This window comes from Petaurus breviceps, unplaced genomic scaffold (assembly GCF_028583685.1).
Source record: "Petaurus breviceps papuanus isolate PSGF00001 unplaced genomic scaffold, PetGlider_PUasm1.0 209, whole genome shotgun sequence".
NCBI lineage: Eukaryota > Metazoa > Chordata > Mammalia > Diprotodontia > Petauridae > Petaurus > Petaurus breviceps.
Genome location: NW_027185854.1, coordinates 595,575 through 618,687, shown reverse-complemented (window position 1 = coordinate 618,687; position 23,113 = coordinate 595,575). Strand labels below are relative to the sequence as shown.

General features: G+C 41.7%; 1 protein-coding gene across 1 annotated transcript in view; it reads right to left on the bottom strand.

Moving 5' to 3' along the window:
• The window catches only part of LOC138165480 (transforming growth factor beta receptor type 3-like), a 229,004-nt gene that overhangs the window by 182,865 nt on the left and 23,026 nt on the right, over positions 1 to 23,113 (bottom strand). The window contains exon 2 of the mRNA XM_069093845.1: positions 18,841 to 19,025. Within this exon, the coding sequence (XP_068949946.1) occupies positions 18,841 to 18,901 (61 nt within the window). The 5' untranslated portion in view covers positions 18,902 to 19,025. The remainder of the gene's footprint in view (positions 1 to 18,840; positions 19,026 to 23,113) is intronic.

Genomic DNA, 23,113 nt, shown 5'->3' with positions numbered 1-23,113 from the left:
TCAGACTCTTAGATGGGTTAAGTGACTTGCCCAAGACCACAGTTAGTATCAAAGTGTCAAAGGCAAGTCTCAAACCCAGATCTTCCTGACTCTGAGACTGGCTTCTGGCTGTTATGATTTGGCTACCGATTTCCAAAAAATAAGCACCAAAATGCCATGGAAATCAACAACCCGTAGATAAACTAAATACATGCAAACCATGATAAATACATGTACACCATGGATGTTATATTCCTTATTTTTCAACCATGTATGTTTCAGGCATCTACAAGGGATGGTGAAGAAGAAACCTTCAGTCTCTGGTGAAGCCAACTTAATGCAGTTTTTCAAGGAGCAAAGCCTTATAATTTATATAAATTTCAAATTATTACATAAATATTATATAAATAATATAAAAATAAACAATGATATAAATATATAAATTATTTTTGTTATTCAATTGTGTCTGACTCTTTGTGACCCCATTTGGGGTTTTCTTGGCAAAGACACCAGAGTGGTTTGCCATTTCCTTCTTCAGATCATTTTCCGGATGAAGAAACTGAGACAAAGTTAAGTGACTTACCCAGGGTCACACAGCTAGTAAGTATCTGAGGCGTATTTTGAACTCAGGTCTTCCTGGCTCCAGGCCTGGCGCTCTATCCACTGTGCCACCTAGCTGTCCTATTGCTATAATTACAGTGTCTATAATGTAAGAGGGGGGCACAGGCAGATGGGGCCAGGGAACTTAAGAGAGGCCCCAAATTCTGCTTTCCTTTCACTGCCATATTCAATTCCAACACTTTATATTAAATTTATTATACTGCATATCCTGTATTCTTATTAATCCATCTATCTTTGGACCATGATGTGCAATTACATCTAGGTGCCTATAACTTGTATCTGAATTGTCTTTTAACAGTCTCAGGTGATTCGAAGTATTAGAGGTGGGGAGTGATGGAGGGTGACTATTTTAAATCCAATCATATCTATGATGCCAAGTCTCCAAAGAATAAAAAAAATTTCAGAGAATCCTATCTGATGAAAGGAACAAAAGCAAGGCTTTGTGTAATACATGCCCCAACAAAGCATTCTATTAGTTTGCCGGAAGAAAAGTTCACTTTAATCTTAAAATCACAAAATCTCTGTAAGAAGCCAATTCTTTTTTTTCTTAGCAGGCAGTCCCTTCTGGTTTCCTAGTCCAAGAACAGTACAAGTATGACGACCTTGGAATATTTAAGGCAGCTGGGCAGAATGACTCCCACACCACTGGGTTTCCCCCTTCCAGGAGAACCCTTTTACTACCACCACTCCACAGGGGAATAAGAAAATGTTTCTCCTCCAGGGCCCTTGAAATTCTCTGTTTCTTGCCCTTCTGCCACCATAGAACAAGCCTTAAAGCTAGAAGAGGTTCTGGGGGTCTTAGTCTAACCCCCATTTTATATTTTACACTGAACCTTTTAAGATCCCAATTTTCCCATCAATAAACGGAGTTAAATTAAATGGTCTAAGGTTGAGCCACACAGTTGGAGGACCAGGATTTGAACTCAGAACCTCTGGCTCTTCTCAGAGCCAAGGAACCTTTTCACTACACCATTCTGTATCTATACCGCATAATGTCTACACAGCCGACTCTAGCATAACAACTACTGTGATCAGCCACATTCTAGTGACTAGCTAATTAGTCACATTAGGCATACAACTCAACTTTTTAATGACTCAACCCACACCAATAACAGCTTTGCTACCAGTGTCATAAAGATAGCTCTAACACACACAAAGAAACCAAGGCCCAACAGACAATCACTGCCTTCACATAATAAACAATAAACCACATTCCATAAAATATACATTATGGTGTGAGGGTGACTTCGGATGGAGGGTCTGTGTTCTGACAGGTTATATGAAGCCAGTTGAATGTAAACTCATTGAAGCCAGGGATTATTCCAATTTGTATCTCTACCCTCTAGCCAAGTGCCTTGTATACAGCTGGCACTTAATGCATGTGTGACAAATTTAACTGAACTGTTAGGAGGCATCCAACCAGGCCTGTAGCCTTCCAGCTCCTTCCTACAGCACTGCTCCCCACCCCCATTCCTTATACTTAACCTTGATTTTTCTAGTTGTATGACCTTGGACGAGTGTGGCCCACCAACATTGCCTAGAAGCAGGGGGATGGAGCGGATGAATTCTAGAAGTCCCTGGCTACTTATTACAGAGATAGCTATGCTTCTAGGCCCTCCGTGGAGCCGCCTGGGTGTATAAACTAACAAAACCAGTTAAAGTAAAGCCACTATAACTGAGCTTTAGGGGAAGGGATGGCAGCGAACAGCAGGCCATCCTCCGGCCTCCCAAAGAGTGAACCCAGAGGGAGGCTGCAGCCCTGGAACAACTGCATTCCTCCCCTGGCGCAAACCCAGTGAGGTTTTTTTAGTGGAAACCTTCTTTAGAAAATTCCTAGCATAGAAACAAACAGAAACGACAGCAGATTCTGCTGGCCCTTCCTTCCCTGAGCTCAGAAAGATTGGACAATGCTGTCAGACAGTGCCTTGGAGTACTCTGACATGCCATTAGAATTCTTTTCTCCTGAATCACGTCAATAAAGTGAGATTGGGTCTGGGTTTCGTAAGTGAGGCCTTACTCCCAAGCCTGCTCAGCACAGATGGACAAGGGAAGAGGGGCAAAAACGTCAGCAGGAGACGGGGCTGGCCCAAGAAGATTCGGAGAGGAATGCTTGCAAAGACAGCCATATGCTAAGGAAAAGGAGCTATCTTACATAACACATTTAATTGGCTCTGAGATAAGTCTGAGACGTGCTGCACTGCCAGTAAAGCCTCCCCCTGTTTCGTTGCTGAACCCCAAAGCCAGCAGGTCTCTGTTAGCAGGCCCCGCGTGATTCATCAAAGTTGAAATCAAGAAGAATTTCGCCAGATTTCAAGTGTTGGATTCTTTCCAGATTGAGATGTGTATGTAAGGCACTTAGGAAGTACACCCTTTGCTGACAGAGAGCTGGAAGAAAATTGGAAGCAGGTTCATGGTTTGGGGTTTTTTTAAGGGATAAGGGAGAAAACCCAGACCCCAAAACTTCCATGTTTCTTATTTCTTCAAGTCTTTAAACACTTAGAAATGGAATGGCTTCACAAGAGACTGGAGTTCTAGATAACAGTTCCCCTAAGTATGGGCCCATGGGAAGTATTTATGCAGGTAAGAAACTAGTCTGAGGGTTCTCTAGCCAAACAAAATGTCAACAAAGGCTCCCCAACAATTGTATCCTGGCTCTCCTGTGTGAAGGGGTCTTGTGAATTTGATCAAACAGGGAAATCCAAAAGAGTGTACCAGGAAATAACAGAACAGTATGACCTATACCCTGAAAGAAAAATATCTCTTTTACTGGCCCAGGTCCAAAAAAGCAACCGAGCTAGTTAATGTGCAGCCTAATCTCTCAATGTTTTCTCTGCCAACTTTGCCCAATAAACATTAGTATTTTTGACCTGCGTGCTGCAAATGATCTGAAACCATTAATTGGTGCTTTTGACTCTAACCAGTATCATTAATGAACTCTTGCCAGGAAGCCTTTGATAGAGCTAATTAAATGACAAAACACAGAAAATTGGTTCCCAGAGTACTTCTAGAGTGCAAGTCTGAGGCCTGACCAGGAATGCTCAGTGAGGCCACCCCCACCAGGGCAAAGCTGGGAATGAATATGATGCCAGGCTGGTGTGTCCCAAATCCTTTATGCCAGGCAATTCCGTCAGAGTAGAAAATCAGTAAGTTTTCTGAGGCTGTTTTTAGCCCACCCCCTACCCCATGATTTTACTTCTTCAGGTCCAAAAAACTCTGTAATTTAGAGTCAGAAAGAGTTGCCTGGGATAGTGAAAATACTTTGTTTCTCTCTGTTAAGGGGAAAAACTTTGGAAACTTGGTGCTTAAAAAAAAGTTTTGTTATGATGACTACACACACATACGCACACAAAAATTAGTTTAAAATACATAGTTTAGAAAAACAAATCTTAAAATAAATCTCACCCCCAGCTTCCCTCTCTCCCCCACCAAAACATCATGCATAATTTACCATTTTCCCCTCCCAAAATCTGTCACACGAGAAATATGGTAATGTCTTTTCATTATCTCACACTAGACAGAATTCAACAGTTTACATGTATGGGTAGAAACATAAACAAATGCGGAGGATGGGGGAGTGTGGCACCTCAGAGAGGGAAAAAAAGACTGGCAGGAGGCAAGAAATAAAAACCCTTGGGTATTTCTCTACCCCTTCCTATTTTCATCTCAAAAATAAAATGACCACCTCCTCTCCTACCCTCCAGGGACTGCAGAGCAGGAACAGAGGGTAATGACATCGGTACCATTCCTGACCCTCAGATGTACAGGCATGAGGGAGGTCTAAGCAAACAGAAGCAAAGGGGAATCCACCTTGATATTCAACCATCCTATACCCTGGTATCTTACTCCAGATGCTTGTAATAAGCAAAATCTCCATCTTACGATCTCAGACACTTCCTAGCTATGTGACCCTGGGCAAGTCACTTCACCCTGCTTGCCTCAGTTTCCTCATCTGTAAAATGAGCTCCAGAAGGAAACGGGTAAACCACTCTGGTATCTTTGCCAAGAAAACCTCAAATGGGGTCACGAGGAGTCAGATGTGACTGAAAACAGCTAAACAACAGCATCTTAGGAAAGTGAGTCTTCTCTTAAAGAGTTAATTTTTTTAAAAGACCTAGACTAGGATCTGGATGAGGATACAAAACAGGGAATAAGCATTTATATAGCACCTACTGTGTGCTTTACAGACATACTGTGTGATGCTCAAAACAACCCTTCGACACAGGTGCTGCTAGTACCTCCATTTTACAGTTGAAGAAACTGAGAAATTGCAGAAGGTGAGGGACTTTTCCAGGGTAATACAGCCATAGTAAGTGTCTGAAGCTGGATCTGAATTCAGGTCTTCCCGACTCTTGGTCCAGCCCTCTGCATAGCACATGGCCTAGCTTACAAACAGATTAGGGTGTTACGGGGAATGTTAAGGAATGGAATGTGGAGGGCTATGGTCGTAACCACCTCCCTCTTCTCAACTGACAAGCATTTATTAAGCACCTGCTATGTACCTGGTACCCCCAAGGCCCTGGAGAACCAATTGCAAAGAATGAAACAATCTCATGGATTGTTTGTCGCTCCCCCTTGTTCAGTCTGCTTGACTTTTATCCATTTCTGTCGTTCAGACAGTTCAGACTCTTCATGACCCCATTTGGGGTTTTCTTGGCAAAGGTACTCGAGTTGTTTGCCATTTTACAGATGAGGAAACTGAGGGAAATAGGGTGAAGTGACTTGCCCAGGGTCACACAACTAGTAACTATCTAAGTCTGGATTCGAACTCAAGTCTTCCTGACTCCAGGAACTCTACCCATTGCACCACCTACTCAGGTCCATTCTCTTCCTCTCCTTTTTTCCTATATCCTCTATACTCCTGGGTTCCTGCACTAAGTACTTCCTCTCCCACTCCTCTCCTGACTCGACTGAAAAAGTCATTGGATTTGGCTGTTGGGATGTCATTGGGGGGCTTTGAGAGAACAGTTTCATGGGAGCACTGGATTCAGTATGGAGAATGGGGCCCAGCATGGTACAGAGGAAAGCAGGTTAGAGTTGGAGTCAGAAAGCCTGGGTTCAAATTCTGATTCTGCTATCTGCATGAACACAGAACCAGTCACTCTCTGAAACTCAGTCTGCTCATCTATAAAATGGGAAGGTTGGACCCAAAGCTGGTTTCCCTAAGGGAAGGGAAGTGGGCTGATGGGTGTCATGGTACTGGACACTGTGGTGGAGTCCCTTGTCTAGAAGGTCAGTGAATGTATCTCTTGGTCTGACATTTCAAGTCCTCCAAAATCTGTATTCCAACTATCTCACACACAACACTCTATCCCCTGACTCCATTTTCACTGACTGTCGTCCATACCAAGAATTGTCATTCTCCTCCCATCTGCCTCCTGGCTTCCTTCAAGTCCACCTCCTCCAGGAAGCCTTCCCCCATCCCTCTGAACTCCAGTGCCTTCCCTCTGCTGATCATCTCCCATCTACCTTGCCTATAGCTTGTTTGTATGTCGTCTCTCCTGTTAAGAGTGTAAGCTCCCCAAGGGCAGGAACTGTCTTCTGCCCTTCTTTGTACCTCAGGACTTTGCAAGTGCCTGGCATACAGTAAGCAATTAATAAATGCCTCTTATCGTTGCCTTTCCACTCTCATTGTACACTACCCCCTTCACACACCATGCAGCCTCCTCCCCACACATACCACCTCCTCTCTCAGATGGACCTCCCAGAATTCCAAGCTTCCTTCACTGTACAACATTCCTCATCTGAACTTTCTGCCTCTTGAAACGACTTTGTACCACTGTGTCTATAAATTGCATTTGCTTGCATGTATATCTGCTATAACTTCCCAGGAGATTGTAAACTCCTTGAGGGCAGGCACGGTTCTGTTTTCAACTTTGTGTTCTCAACACCTAGCACACTGCCTTGCCACACAGTAGGTACTTAGTGAAAATGAACCAAATTTCTTCCAGGCTGTTCCTCAGAAATGATGAAATTCTCAGTCAACTGAATCAAGGAAAACAAGAGAAGAAAAGAAGCCATTTTCCTTTATTATAAAATAGAGAAATTACATTACCATTCCAAGGAGACATCAACGCAGTTTTAAGTGTATCTGCAGGTGTGTGGCGAAGTTTCATTTTCTACTTTAACCTCATAAAGTGTGGCAGGTGTCTTATAACAGGAGAGCTAAATGCATCCTGTGTCACCCACTCCCACAGACAATAAACAATAAAAGCAGATTTCCTCTTTAGCACATGGATTAAATTGTGGGTACTAGTAGAATTGAGAGGCAGCTGTTTCAAAGACAACTAATTTTAAAGCAGATTTCCAAAGGGGAAGTGGCTGGGCTCCCTCCCAGGAGATGTTTGGAGGCTCAGAATTACGGTTCTTTTTTTTAACCCACTCTTCTATTAGACGCCCAACTACAAGCTTGGTGAAAATGGAAGACTATTTATATGGTATATTCTATCACTCTCAGTAAGAGACAAGTTCCTTAAGAGCATAGATTGTGCCTCATTTTATCTGTGTATACCCGGTGCCTAGCACCTGGTGCAGCATGCAGTAGGCATTTAATAAATGCTTGTTGAGTCGGATTAACTTAGACTGGAAAAGATCAAGTTTGATGATGTGATTTCCTATCTTTTTCTTCACATAAAGCTCTAAATGAAGGATCCTGACACCAATATTAAGATCCTCAAGATGAAAATTCACAGGTAACTAACCTGGTAGCCCAGGAGAGAGAGAGAGACAGAGACAGAGACAGAGAGAGAGAGACAGAGACAGAGACAGAGACAGACAGAGAGAGAGACAGAGAGAGAGACAGACAGAGAGAGACAGAGAGAGACAGAGACAGAGAGACAGAGAAAGAGACAGAGAGAGACAGAGAAAGAGAGAGACAGAGAAAGAGAGAGAGAGAGAGAGGGGGAGAGGGAGCCAGAGAGGGAGGGAGAGAGAGGACTGAACTTGAGAATCCTGGGAGATTTAAATTTAAATCCAGCCTCAGACACTTCTGTTGGCCTCAGACTGTTCATCTCTATAATGTGGATAATAAGAGCCCCTACCTCCCAGGGTTGTTGTGAGGATCAAATGAGATAAAACCAACGTAAAGTGCTTTGCCAACCTTAGGACACCATATAAACTTTGGCTGTTGTTATTCAAAGAATCTCTCACTCTCGGAGTTGGACATGATCTTGGCCGTCACCTCCTTTAACCCCTACCTGAAAAGAATCCCAGCTGTGGCAAACCCAACAAGACCAACTTCTGCTTGAAGACCCCGAGGAAGAAGAAAACCATCACAACTCAAGATGTCCCATTGCATTTCTGGACAACTCACATTGTTAGGAAGGTTTTTTTTCCCTCTATAACTTTGAGGAGCATTTTTTTTTTTGCTTTAATCCTTCCTTCTATGGATCTACCCCCTCCTTTGGCATTGGTAAACACATCTAAAAATATAAATTTGCAGAAGAGAAAATCAAATGTGCCTATTTTCTTTATAGGGTATTACCATGTGTTTTCTTGGTAGATTAGACTGCAAGCACTCTGAAGGCAGCAGCCACGAAGAGTCAGGATTTAACTCTTTAAGGTTTACAAAGTGTTTTCCTCACAACCATCCTGTATGGCAGCTGTTAGTCATATACACAGATAGCCGTTTTGCAGATGAGAAGCCTGAGGCTCAGAATAAAGATGGGCATCATCACCCCCCTAGGAGCACTCAGACCCAGGCCTCCAAACCCCACAATGATATCCTCACTGCCCAGACAGAGTGGGAGCTCAGTCACATACATTTGCCGAACTGATGTACAAAACTCCCTTTTTAGGTTAGAAAGGAGGTCAGAACATGATGTGGCTCCTAAAAATTGTTCTCCATGGGACCTCAGAAGCCCATCTCCTGGGCAGAGGAGCACAATTGAGTTTCTCCTGCAAATGAAGACCTTAATTAATAAATATGAAAGGTGTGGTTGCAACCCTAAAAGATGGTCAGACTGCCACGGAAGGGAATGAACACTCAGCTCTGGGTCATGGGCCAAGAAATCTATCCAGGACCGTCCAGTGCAGTGGGGTGGAAAGGGAGCTTGTCTTGGAGCCTGGAGCCCTGGATTCAGACAGAGCCCAGCTCAGATACTTAATACCTGTGTGAATACAGGCAAAGTCCCCCAGCCATTAAAGATCTGCTTTCAGATCTGTAAGTAGGCATAAGTAGAGTATCACCAGTTACCTCAAAGGGTTGTTAGGAGGTAAGGGTTTTGGATGCTCTCATAGAGCTACAGAAATGGGATCAGTTCACCCATTAATTTTGTTGTTGAGTCGTTCCAAACTTTAATAACCCCATTTTGGGGTTTTCTTGGCAAAGATCCTGGAGAGGTTTGCCAGCTCATTTTACAGATGAGGAAACTGAGGCAAACAGATTTAGGTGACTTGCCCAGGGTCACACAGCTAAGAAGTGTCTGAGGCCAGATTTGGACTCAAATCTTCCTGATTCCAGGCCTGGCGCTCTGTATGCCATGGCACCACCTACCTGCCCTTTAACACTTTACCATGACTGAGGAAAGATAGAGGTCCATTGGGTTCCTACTTCAGGGCCCCATGCTATTGGCAGAAATACAGCCGCTTACAGTACAGTAAGGGGCATGAGACATTTTCACAAATTAATAAGATACAAATTAGAGGGTGCATGTGTCAGTAATGACAAGAATAATAACTCAAACTTTAAGACTGGCAAAACACTTTTCATCTATGCTCAGAGCAACCCTGCCAGGTGGGTGTTATTATTTTTTTATCCACTTTAGAAATGAGGAACTGAGGCTTACAAGGTTAAGTAACTTCCCTAGGATCACACAGCTAGGAAGGGTCAAAGGAAGAATCTGAAATTAAGTCTTCCTGACTCCAGGTCTAATGCTCTGGCCTCTACACTAAGCTCCATAAAAAATAACATTCTATGAGAGTTTATCACAGTTTTTCCACCTGTAATCTGTTTGAATTTAGGAAAGCTGATTCACCTCTGTGGGCCTCAGTTTCCTCATCTGTAAAATGGGGGTACTGGACTACAATTCTTTCACCCTAACCCTAAATTCACACTTCTAAGTGGAATCAGGGAGGCCACTTAAGAAAACATGAATCAATTAGGCTGACAGCAACTTAGGGATTTGCTTTGAAATTTTTAAAAAGGAGAATGCACAGCCCTTCCTGGCTCTGCACAGTTGAGTCTTCTTTTGTGGTAGGTCACGGTACTGGTGCGCCAGAGAAATTAGGATCCCTGGCAAAAGGAAGTGAGATACAGGGTAATGATACCTGAATCTGGAGTCTGAGGTTTGGGGTTCAAATCCTGACTCTGCTCTTTGCTCCTTGTGTGATCTTGGATAGGTCATTCAATATCTCAGTCTTGGTATGCTCACCTGTAAAAATGGACTACAAGGCCTCTGCTGAACTAAACTGGGCCCCTTTATTCCAAGAAAAATCAGATAAAAGAGTCACAGAATCCTCAGTCTTTAATTCCCCAAGTCTTGTCACTATCAACCATCCTTCCTTGTCACTGGCTGAGAGGACACATATTACATATTGTATCTGAGAGGAACTCTTTTTTTCCACTTTGCACTGCCTCCAAAATCCTATAATCTGAGAGTTTCTTAGTGACAGAGGATCTCTTCATATTAGATAAGTTGTTGTTTTAAAGAGATAGTCATGGTTAGCTTGAAAACACAGTATTTTATCTTGCTTGGAAATAATGCTAATGACTAAGCTACCACAAAAACTAAATCGGAAACTTCAGAGCACAAGGTTTTCATCTAAAAATGGCCGTTATTCCAAAACCGATTAATTCTTCTAATAAAAAGGAGATATTTTTTCTAATTTCCCCACCCTCTTATTTTAACTCAAAAGGACATTTGGGGAAGACCCAACTAAGGCCTGGGTCCCCTGGCTTCCCCACACACAGCGTGTATAACCCAGCCTTTTAGCAATCAAACAACAATGTTGGCACCAGCAGATGTGTTCCAATGGAAAAGATTATCACAGACCAGAGCCATGGCCGTACAATAACATCTCCAGCAAAAACATCAGAGCAGGACGCTGTGATTTTCCAAAGCTGCTACTCCATCCGTCCTGAACTGGTCAGGGCCAGGGGCAGGCAGGCAGGAGAGGAAATAAGGTGTTATTCCAGATTTCTCTGTCCTATCTTCTATTTTTGTGGGCTAAGTTATGCAGGCATGTGAGGACACCGGAAAACAAAACAGAGAGCTTCAACTAAGTGAAGGGAGGGATTTTTTTTTCTTACAACTATTTATTTATGTGCAGACACTTATCATGTGCATAGCAATAAGCAATGGTAAGACTGTAAGCCTCTTGAGAACAGGGACCGACGTGTATCTACAGCACCTAGCACATCATGGCACAGAGTAGGTACTTAGTACATGTGTATTGTATTATATTGTGTTGTGTTGTGTTATATTATCAATCCTTTGGTCTACTTTATCTCCACCTTATCTTGTCTGTGACTTGTTTATATGTTGTTGTTTGCATGTTAGCTCATTAGACTCTGAGCTCCTTGAGGGCAGGAGCTGTCCTTTGCCTGTATTTGCATCGCTAGCACTTGGCATATCATGGGTCGTTTTTTTATGTGACGAAGAAATCTTTAGTAAAATAAAATAATTGGGAAAAAAAGAAGAGGAATCTTCAAATATAGCTGACACATAACTCATGTCTGTGCTTCCTTCAATGTGGATAACAGCATACTAAACTTTCTTACCAACCCTCCCATTTAAAAAATACATACTAGATAGAGGACTGCTCATATCCTTTCCATAGACAATGCAGAGGCTGTGAAAGTTTCACAGGAGCTTATAAACAGCTCAACAAGCAGCACTGAAAGAGTTCACAGCCACAATTCCCTGGAAGGCAATCACATTATGGATTTTCCCAATAAGTAGCACCATAGGGTCTTAATAAATGTTGGTTGACTTGACTTACTTTTGAGGTTTTTTTAGTTGTGATTTCCAAGGTTTAGAAGGATAAGGAGAGACAGACAGAGACAGATAGACACAGAGAGAGAGAGAGAGAGAGAGAGAGAGAGAGAGAGAGAGAGAGAGAGAGAGAGAGAGAGAGAGAGAGAGAGAGAGAGAGAGAGAGAGTGTGTCTGTGTGTCTGTGTGTGCATGTTAGATTTCAGTCCTCAGGGGTACCTTACTGCCTACTCCTAAGAAATACTGCTCCTACTCTTCTGAGAAGAATTTACCTAAGCATACCTGCATCAAATTCCATTAATTTGACCTGCTTTTAAAAGGGCTCTCAGAAAAAGAAAAGGGGGGAGGGGAGTGTGAATATTGTATTTCTAAGTGGCGATTTCCTATCTGGAGAAATCTTTCCCGAATATAGTTGCAGGAAATGTTTTGACAAAATAGAAAACGCAGCAGGTCATGTGCATCTGGGGAGGAGAGAGAAAATACCCATCAGCCCTCTCCTCCCTGTCACTGCTGACTGATATTCTGGGGCTGGAATGTGGCCTAGAACACTTGAGGGTTGCTGTGGGCCAGCTGCCCAGAGCCTTGCCCTTTATGCTCCTTCAGATTCCGGGGGCCCCCCAGTGCCCACCCCTAACTTGATCAGGAATCCAGTTGCCAGGAAAATGCTAGTTGGGAAAACAATTCCTTTTAAACATAAAGGCGAAAGTAGGCTTTGAAATCATCAAGTGATTTCTCAAACCCAAAAGTCTGAAAAGGACAAGAATGCTCAGGATTGCAGCCCTCACCTTTCTGTCCCCCATTCCCTTCTGTTCTCTTTCTTTCCCCTCTCCTCCTACTCTGCAAACCTTCAAGAAATCTATCAACCCATCAATCAACAAGCCTTTATTAAGGGACCTACTATGTGCCAGGCATAAAGAATGAAACACTCTCTTCTCTCAAGTTACTTACAGCAGAAGAGACAATAACATACAGGATATCCCAAAACATATAGGATATCCCCAAAACCTTTCAGAACTCCATGGTGTGCGTGTGTTATGATGTGTGCATATAAATACACATGCAAACATCATGTAATATATAATATACACATTGTGTTGTGTATATAATGTGTATCTTACACTTATGTGCATGTGTATATTCACATGTGTATGCATTGTATATTATGTGTGAATATCTATGTATATACCGTGTTTCCCCCATAATAAGACACTGTCTTATTAATTTTTTTTGGACAGAAAAACACCAGAGGGCTTATTTTCAGGGGAGGGCTTATTTTAATGAACATTGACAGCAATTTTAATAAACAGGTAAATGTGAACAAAAAAATGTACCTTTATTCAATAAGCAAATCACTGGGGAAGAACAGGATGACCGCGCTCACTGCTGCAGCTCTGATTGGATGCAGCTCAGAGAGCGGCATGCGTTTCACCCGGGGGCGGGGACGGTGCATACAGAGGGTACCGTAATGTAGCGTGTAGCGCAGGGGATCACCTTCACTACAGTAGCAATCTCAATAGGGCTTATTTTCGGGGGAGGACTTATTTTAGAGGAATCTTACACAGTAAGGGGAGGGCTTATTTTCCGGATAGGTCTTATTATCGGGGAAACAAGGTATGTGTGGGTTTGTCTTCACCTATATATGTGTGTGATACATATGTATACATGTGTGTATCCGTGTGTGTCCATACATACACTGTACTGTGTGCATGTTATATGCATGTATATATCTATGTTCTCATGTATATATGCGTGGGCTTGTATACTACACCTGTGGATGTGTCATATGTTCACAGCAGATACATATGCTGGCACTGAATGTGTGTTTGTGTGTTCATGTACACACATGTATATGTGTGCATGAGTTCGTATATGCACAAATATGTGAGTACATCACACATGCCTGTGTCTTATTACACACTTATTACATGCACGGGTATATGAGCACATGTGTATATGGGTAGCATCTGTGTACTTATATACATGTGCACTGACACATGTGTGTTTGTGTGTGCATGCATACATGTACAGAGTATATACAAGTCTATAAACACTTAATAAATACATCTACGTATATCATTATATACAGAACATAAAGAAGATTATTGTTGTTCCATCACGTCTGACTCCTCATGGCCCTATTTGGGGTTTCTTGGCAAAGACACTGGAGTGGTTTGCTGGTTTCTCTCCAGCTCATTTTGCAGATGAGGAAACTGAGGCAAACAGGGTTCAGTGACTTTTGCAGGGTCATGCCGCTAGTAATATCTGAAGCCAGATTTGAACTCGGGTTCACCCGACTCCAGACTTGGTGCTCTATGCACCTAGCTGTCCTATAAAGAAGATAAATAAATACCAAATAGTCAGGGGGGGCGGGCCTTAAAACGTGGAAATCTGGAAAGCCTTCACCTAGAAAGTGACCCTGGAACTATTATTTGTTGTTGTTTGTCGTTGTTGTTAATTAACTTTCTTTCAGCTGGGGACTCACGTTGTCTTTGTATCTTCAGGACCTAACACATTGCCTGGAACACAGCAGGTACTTCATAAATACCATTTAGATCATGTTCTTAAAGCTACATTACAATCCATGAGAGACTACTACAGGTGTTATTACTCATTTTTCAGATGAGGAAACTGAGGTTCAGAGACCTACTGAGGATCCCACAGTTAGGAAGTAAAGAAGTTAAAGTATTGGATTGAGGGGATGCCCATCAACTGGGAAATGACTGAACAAACTGTGGTAATACCACTGTGGTTGAATGCTATTATGTTATAAGAAATGACAAGGGGCGGCTAGATGGCGCAGTGAATAGAACACCGACCCTGGAGTCAGGAGGACCTGAGTTCAAATCCGGCCTCAGACACTTAACACAAAAACTAGCCGTGTGACCATGGGCAAGTCACTTAACCCCAATTGACCTCCAAAAGGAAAAAAAATTGATGAGCAGGATGCTTTCAAAAAAAACCTGAGAAAACTTATATGAACTAATGCAAAGTGGAGTAAACAAAACCAGGAGATCATTGTACACTGTAACAGCAATACTGTGTGATGGTCAACTGTGAATGACAACTCATCTCAGTAATAAAATGATCCAATTCAATTCCAAAGGATTTATGATGAAAAATGTTCTCCGCCTCCAAAGAAAGAACTCATGGAGTCTGAATGCAGATCAAAGCAGATTTTTTTTCTTTTATTTCTCTTGGTTTTGTTTTCGTTTTGGTCTGTGTTTTCTTTTCAACAGAGCTAATAAGGAAAAATGTTTTGCATGACTTCATATGTATAATCTGTATCAAACTGCCTTCTCAAGGGGGAAGGAGAGGAAGGGAGAAAGAGAATTTGGAACTCCAAAAAATTTTATATTTTAAAATTTGTATGTGTAATTGAAAAAAAAATCAACTAAAAGGAAAAAAAAGAAGTGGGATTTAACCCAGGTATTCCTGATTCCAACACCCTTATCTATTCATGAAATTCAGGGAAGAACCATGGAGGGGTTGAGCTAGCTAGGATTTTAAATGGGCAAAGAAGAGAGAACTCACCAAATCTTCCAAAGGAGAGATTTAAAAATCAAAGCGGAAAAAAAAAGGCAGGAAAAAAAAAAAGCAAAAAAAAAAAAATCAAAGCGGTCAGATTTAAAATAAAAGACCAACCCCTCACCCAGAGGTAAGATTAAAGAAATCCCTTAGTGACCATAGATGTGCTTTTGTGTGCCTGTAAAACTATTCCCAGTGAGGACACTAGTAGTCACTCAGCTGCCTGTGTGGCAGGCAACTCCAGAAACCTAAAGCAGAAATCTGGGGCTTAGGGTGTAGAGGGACAGTGACCTCAAAATAAAATTCCATCTCTCTCCTGTGGATAGCCCAAGCAGTAGCTGAATTCTGGGAGTCTATACAAGGTATTGTTTCAAGTTCCATTTTACTTAATGAGTTTTAATTCAGGGCACCAGAAAGCCAAGGTCTCTGACTGGCCATTCAAAACCCCCAGCCCTGGGGGGTTGGCACCGAAGTCAGAAACAAAGAAGCCAGTGACCTTCTGGCTTGAGTATGTGTTTGACTGAAAGAAATTCCTGTCTTCCCTCCTCTACCCCCATTAGATCTTCTACCTGGAATTCTAGGTACATCCACCAGAAATGAAAAGCAATATGTTTACTCAACCCACATGCATGTAGGGTATAGGCAGACACCCAAAAGGATGCATCTGGGCACCAAAATGAGACAGTGGGATAAGGGGAGTAACCTTTGCATCCGGGGGAATGCTGGCATCTTTGGTTGCAATGTTCATCCCAGACATCTTTGACCCTGGCACAGCAACCAACAGCTGGCCCTTCCAGGCTTTCGATCTCAACTGATTTCCCTGAATTCTTCCTGTGTGCGTCTTTTTCCTGTTATTGGAAACTGAATCCTAATTAACTCTGGCAGGCTTCAGAAGCAGCAGGAAATTGTGTGTGTCCGTGTGTGTGTGTATGTGTGTGTGTGTGCGTGTGTGACACACTTTTTTTAAAAATAATTACTTCAGAAACAAGCTTTGCAGCATTAATTAGTTGGGATTTTCTAGGATGTATAAAAAAGATATCAATAAAAATCTATTTTTAAAAATTACATCTTTGTTTTGAAGGTTAACACTTGGCACAGTGGCTAGAAAGAAGGCTGGACAGCATTCGAATCAGAGGCCTGGGTTGAACCCTGCCTCTGACACAGATTGTCTGCAAGATCCTGTAATTGTTCCCTCTCCATGCTGTGGGCCTGTCTATAAAATGGGGGTCTCAACCATTTTTTTTCTGCTGAAATCCATGGACCCCATTTCAAAGCAATGCTTTTAAAAGCCTAAAACAAAATATATGGGATTAAAATGGAAATGAGCTATGTTGAAATATGTACAGTTACTCTATAAATATATACATACATATATTCACAATCTACACATGCATATACACATACACACATACATATATACCTATGTAGACCTACACATATATACATATAAACATACACATGCACATATAACAAGTTCATGGACCCCAGGTTAAGAACTCTGAGATCCAGGCCAGGGTTGCCATGCTGCAAGGCCTGCAGCCTCAAGCACCTTCTTTCAGCTCTCCATCCAAGCCACCTTGTAAAGATTAGGGGATGGAGTGGAGGGTGTCAGTCAGTGGGGGTAGGGGAGTATTTTCCCACCCCAGAGGCACTCTTGAAAATTCAAGGCTCTCGAAGTCACGCCATTCCTTCCCACTCCTCTACCTTCCGGGAATAGTCTTCAAGGCATCAAGGATGAGGGGCAGGTGAAGATAAGCTTGATAAAAATAAAGCTGTGACCAGCCTTGGAGGGGGAGTGCTGCCCCCTGCCTCGCTCGTCCCTCACCACAGGCTCCAAAGGAAATGCTTGGCCTGCTACCCTGGGCAGCAAGGCCGCAGGGCTGGAACAAGCTGGGCAGTCTTCTTGGGACTAGGCCCTGCCCGCTGCAGCTCTGATCCCAAGCCTCGCCTCCCCAAGAGACCCCCGGAATACTACATTCCATTGTGCCTAAGACCCACCCACTTCTGAGGAAGGCTAATGTAAATAACTCCCCAAACCTACCAAAAGGGGTGAACTGGGCCCCAGTATATTTTCCTTATGGCTTAATCTTCAAAAAGAAAACAAAACTGGTGTTTAACCAGCTGAGCTCAAGTTGATTACAGGGAGGGGGATGTCAATAAAGAAAACTATGGTCTTGGCTACCTCCAAGGCATTCATGCCAGCCCCAGTGGGCAAGGACCTTTAATGGCTCCCACTGGCTACACCAAATCCAGGTTCTTTTAAGTCAGCATTAAAGACCTTCTGCCATTTGGCCCCAATTGAGAAGAGTATGAAAGGGGCAGGGTTGGCAGTTAGGAAGAGCTGGATTCCAAATTCTAACTAGCTGTGTAACCATGAGTAAGTCACTTAACCTCTCTGTGGCTCAGATTCCTCATCTGTAAAATTAGAAGACTGAACTCAGTGTTCCCTAAGGTTCTCTTCTAGCTCTAAATCTTTGTTTCCATAACCATTCCTGGCCACCATGCTCTGGATATGCTTCGGCTTATTAACATCCTCCCTAAAATTGGATGTCCAGAGCTGAACGCAATACTTGAGACAGGGGGGGAAAATAGGCCTCAGCCAAACTGACCAATAATCAAATGCCCAAAGAGTGTGTGGCTTTACAGTCCCCAAAACCACCACTGTCCATCCAATCGATTTATTTTTTTCTGTAATCTGTTGTGATGTGAGTCAACCATTAAAAAAAAAAAAAAGGATAGCATTAAGTCCAGAAGCTAATGCTTATTCAGTAAAGTCAGATCTGGTATTTTTCATCAGAAAACAGTCACAGTTTTCCATTGAGCTATGCTCCCTAGCCTACCACTTTCTGACTCAGTGAGGCAGCCTGATAGAGTGAAGACTGTTGACCTTGGGATCAGAAGATCTGGATTCAAAACCAACACTTAATTGCGTGGTCTGTGGGTTTGTCCAGAAAACCTCTGAGCTCCAGTTTTTCCACCTTTACAGGTGAGGGATAATCCTGGAACAACCTACTTCAAATGTTTTGTAAAGTGCTTTATAAATGTGATGCTGCCAATAAACATTTACTTACTAAAGGACAACTGTGTGCATAGTATTGTACTAGAGGGAAAATTTCCCTGGGGAAATTGCTAAATTCAGATAAGGAACAGTCCCTGCCCTCATGGGGCTGACAATCCAGTAAGGCCCAGCACTAGATGCCCTTAAGCCATAGCTGCAATAAACAAAGGAGGGGGGATTTAAAGCCAGGTCCATTGCTTCCAGAAGCCATTATGTCTCCCTCCCACAAAGGAAACTGCCCACAGACGGTAACATAGAAGAGAGTGGGCAGCTCGTCGTCACACAATAGAATTTATTTTTAAAAAAAGATGCTTATTCCTATTTACTTTCAGCAAGATATCTTTTTTTTCAGCAAGATATCTTAAAATAGCTCTTCAATAAGATATCTTTACCGATGGATAGTGTGCTCATCCAATCTCTGATTACTGCTATTTCCCCAATCTGGCTGGTTCCTGCAATCTCTAGTCCTCCCTCAGTCTATATTTCCAAACTGCTAACACAGCACTTGGTCTTCCCCACATGGGCAGTTGAAACCCTGGCTTACTTCAGGTCTTCTAGTGGAAGGTAAAGTCCCAGAAGACCAAACTGTCTCTTTTTTTGTCTTTGAATGCCCCACTCCTAACACAATGCTTCACACATAGCAGGTTAGTTGAAATGAAGTGATTTGGGTATATGTTTCCAAAAGAAGACAAAAAACGTGGGAGTTACATGGGCCAACCTGACCTACCTGCTGTCGCCAAACACCAACTCATCAACCCCAACATGGTGACCATCCACTGAGATGCCATTTTGGACTTTTGGTGAAACCCAGAGTCTTCCCCGGTCAGCTTGGCTTATAGTTCTTCCTGTCACAGGCTGCCTTTGAAAATCAGAAGAGGCTTTGAAATCACGTCTTCCCAGCTCTTCAACTGACTGTGAAAATAAACATAAATTTTAACTTGAATCCTTCTCTAGAAAATACCCTTTCCTTTGAAAAATCAAGTTAAGGTGAAGTAGAAGCATTTCCAAAACATACAAGCCAACTTTTTTTTTATTTTATGAGGTGGTTCAAAGAGGAACATTTTGTCCATTAACTCATTCAGATTTTTTTTTCTTTCTCCAGGCCCCATTCTCAATGTGCCTGACTCCTTCCTTATCAGGCTCCACAAAGCAACTGTTCTTAAATTTTGTAGCTCTAAGTACCTGTTTACAATACGGAATCCAACGGAAAATTTATATGAACTGATACAGAGCTGAAGCAATTAGAACCAAGAACAAAACAAAAAAAAACATTAAAAAGCACTCAACCTCAGATTAATTGCAATGACTAATCCAAGGAACAAATCCTGGTTCCAAGAACAGGCAAGGAAGTACATTTGCCTCCCCACAGCAAAGAGGCAAGATCCTACAACACTGGAACATTGACTACACTGTCCAGTGAAAATCATTTTGCCATTTATATTTGCTTAAGTATTTTTTTTGTTACAAGAAAAAGTTCAGTGGAAAGGGTGAGAGTGATACCATTTTCAATTATAATGGGAAATAATTATATATCAAAAACAAAAGTCATCCGAGAAATTTTTAAAAAGAAATGATATATGAAAAATCACATGCTTAAATAGTTGGTCAATTATTCACTGTACAAAAGGGGCTCTTCATTTTGCAGAAGGAGGACTTTTACCACCAGATTCCTTCAAATAGTCCGTGTCCCTCTTCTACTGAAAATGATTTGATTTATAAACAACACTCCTGGAACATATGCATTACCTGAGAGTCAAATAGAGGAACATGTTTATTTTTTATCCTCTGGTACAGTAAAAGCTGAGGGATGAGGACTGGTCCTCACTACTCCCATCCACCATAGCCTCTGGTCCAAGGTCCCAGAGTTGACTTGCCCAAAGTCAGCCTGCCCAACATCTACTTGCCTGACTTGCTTGGGCATCCCAGGACACAGGCCAAGCAGCAGCCTAAAGTCTCAGACCCAGCAGCTATTGATCGTAGTATTTTCGTATTTCTTAACCATATAACATATGTAAAACTGTGCTGCCATTTTTAATTAGGTTCCTATCTTTTTTATGTCACTTACAGAGTTTTTGAGTGTAGTGCCCCTAACCACATTTTTTTCCATAAGCCCTGTAGTTTTTATTGCTTGATTTTGCATACAGTGATGCTTTTTGGAAACGTATATATCAAGTTATATATAGCAGAACAGTGTGTATCTCTAATATTTCAGTGGTATAAAACATCCCCTACATGCACTGCCAATGGGAATAAATTATATAAATTATACATGTCCTTCAAAATCAAGAAAAAGTTGTCTAAGGAGTTACTTCTCAGATATAATCTATTGATTAAAAATAAAAAGAATATAAATTTTTTAAAGGAATGAAAGAAATAAGGACAGGAAAAGAGTTGACACTGATACATGCATTCTGCTGAATTTCAACAATTATCATTTTAATTTTTATAACTAATAAAAACATGTTTCACGTGAGTCATGGACATGTGACCAAGAATCACTCTGGAAGATATTTTAGCTTCCCTCCCTAGAGGCTGACCCTCAGAAAGACTGCAGAGATCAAGCTATTCCACACATCTAAAGGCCAATTACATCTCACAGTGACTTCAAGTATGAGGAATAGTTTGCTCTCTACAGGCCCTGAGGCACCGTGACCTCTAGAACACAAGCTGAAAGGACATCTGGATGGGCTAGTTGCTCCAGAGATCCCTCAGTTAGCAGTCATATAGATAGTCCTTTAAATTCAGCTTTTTTCCCATTTTGTTATACTTGTACTAAAAGTGTAGGTAATCTCTTAAAATTTAAAGGAATACTGGAAAGTATAAGATCATTGAAATTACTTAAAAGCCTTTATGGATAACCTGTTCGTAACTATCTATTGTAGACAACGTTGAACCAGGAACAGATATCTACATGCTAAGTGGTGACCAGGATGATAATGTCTTTAATAGTCTGAAAAAGTCATTGGCTTGGTGTCATAGTGAGTGAATCAAAGAGCTTTCTTTGGATAGCAGAATGGGCCTCGCAAATGGCCATGTGCCTAAATAGACAGTCTACCTGGGAGATGAGAATGACCAGTCCTGGAAAAGAATATGCAATTTCATCCCCAAAGCTCAAGGAGAACTAGAGTGCAATCCTAGAGACCATGGAGACCATAACCAAGGAAAATGGATGTGAGATCAACAGATAGAGAGGTAAAATGGTAATAGAGAGAGATATAGTTGCACACACATACATATGTACACATATGCATATGTGTGTACATATAATATTTAATGTGTAGAACATAACTTTTTAGCACACATGAGGAGATACATATACAGCTGTCATTCTTCTCTTTGGGGTAGCAGACCGAAGAATAGGGCTGCAGGTCAGAGTTCTTTTTCCTCTCTCCAGACACAACCCACTTAGTTCTGTGCGGCAGTGATAATAACTAGCATTTCCATACTGCTTTAATATATGTAAAGCACTTTACAAATATTATTTCATTTTATCTTCACAACTCTGAGCAGTAGGTACTATTATCCCCATTTTATATATGGGGAAACTGAGGCAGGCAGGGATTTAAGTAGCTTGCCTAGGATCACAGCTAGTAAATGTCCGAGGCTAGCTCTGAACTCGGGTTTTCTTGACTCAAGGTTCAGTGCTCTATACACCAGGTCAAGCCTGTCTCTTGTTCCAGCCTCAAGACCAACTGAAGAACTTTGGGGTCTGAGGTTGGCTCTTTTCCTAGGTTGAGACTATTCAAAGTTGGATACCTAAAGGTAAATTTAATCCTTATTATGAATTTATGTGTATGGATATGGATATGGATCTCTCTCCAAGATCTTAAGGTAAAAATGGAGACATGATTTTCTGTAGGTATTAGAGAGGTTCACTTCCCCACCCAATCTAAGCATTCATGGAAAGTAAGACACTACCTGTGGATTTGTACATATATTTTAAATTGCCACATGCACACTGTTGGCTTGTTGCCAATCTCAGTTTTAACATTAAAACAGAAACTGCATCTTCATTTCCTTCACCCCATCAATCAGATCGTTCAAAAAAAACATCCTCCACTTGCAAACAGTCAGAAACACACAGAAAAATCTATTTGATAATATCTTGGGAAAACAAATTCCATCAGGCTATCACAGTCTTGATCTATCACTTTACATGGTTTATGGTCACACAAAATGAAAACAATTTTCCTTATCTTAGGGAGGCAGCAGCAGAATAAGGAAGAATCTTGGTGACTAGCCTTACTTAACTTCCCCAAAACCATTCTAACTCTTTAACAACTCAGTGCTCCTTAGGACTGATTACAGTTAAATAATCTAGTAGAAAGAGAACCGGAGTTAAGGTTCCAGTGCTCACACTTCTAGTCAAATCAAGCCAAGTCAACAAGCACCTACCATGTGCAAGGCAACATGCTTTTCCCCCCATTTCACTACCCTTAATAAAAGTATAGGTAATCTCTGAAAATATAAATAAACAAATCACATGATCTTTGAAATTAAGAGCCACTCTCAATAACCGATAGCCAAGAAGCTAACTAAGCATGTTGGAGAAACAAAGAAAGGCAAACACAGTCCCTTGTAAAATGAAGGAGTTGACCTGGATTTTCTCTGATGTTCCTTCCACTCCTACATCTGTGATATAATGTTGGTCTATTTCTCTTAATATATCTTTGTGAACAACAGAGAGAGATACCAGCTATATGGATTTATTACAGATTAAATGACAAGATTCAAAGAGTACTGATTAATAGGTCAAGGTCAACTGTACAGATTGGAACCCCTTCGATGCCTTCTCATTCTTATCCTTGCTCTCCCATAAATCCTTCCAGTTCCCCATGCATCCCTTTAAGTCTCTGTTACAAAGGACTGTTGATTGGCATGAATGAAGAGAGTTTCTTTACCAATGAAATCCCAAGTTCAGACAAAAAAATGGGGATGGGAAGAGAATATATCTCCAGAAAAAAAAAAAAGGCTGGCCACCAAAAGAATTTTCTGTGACA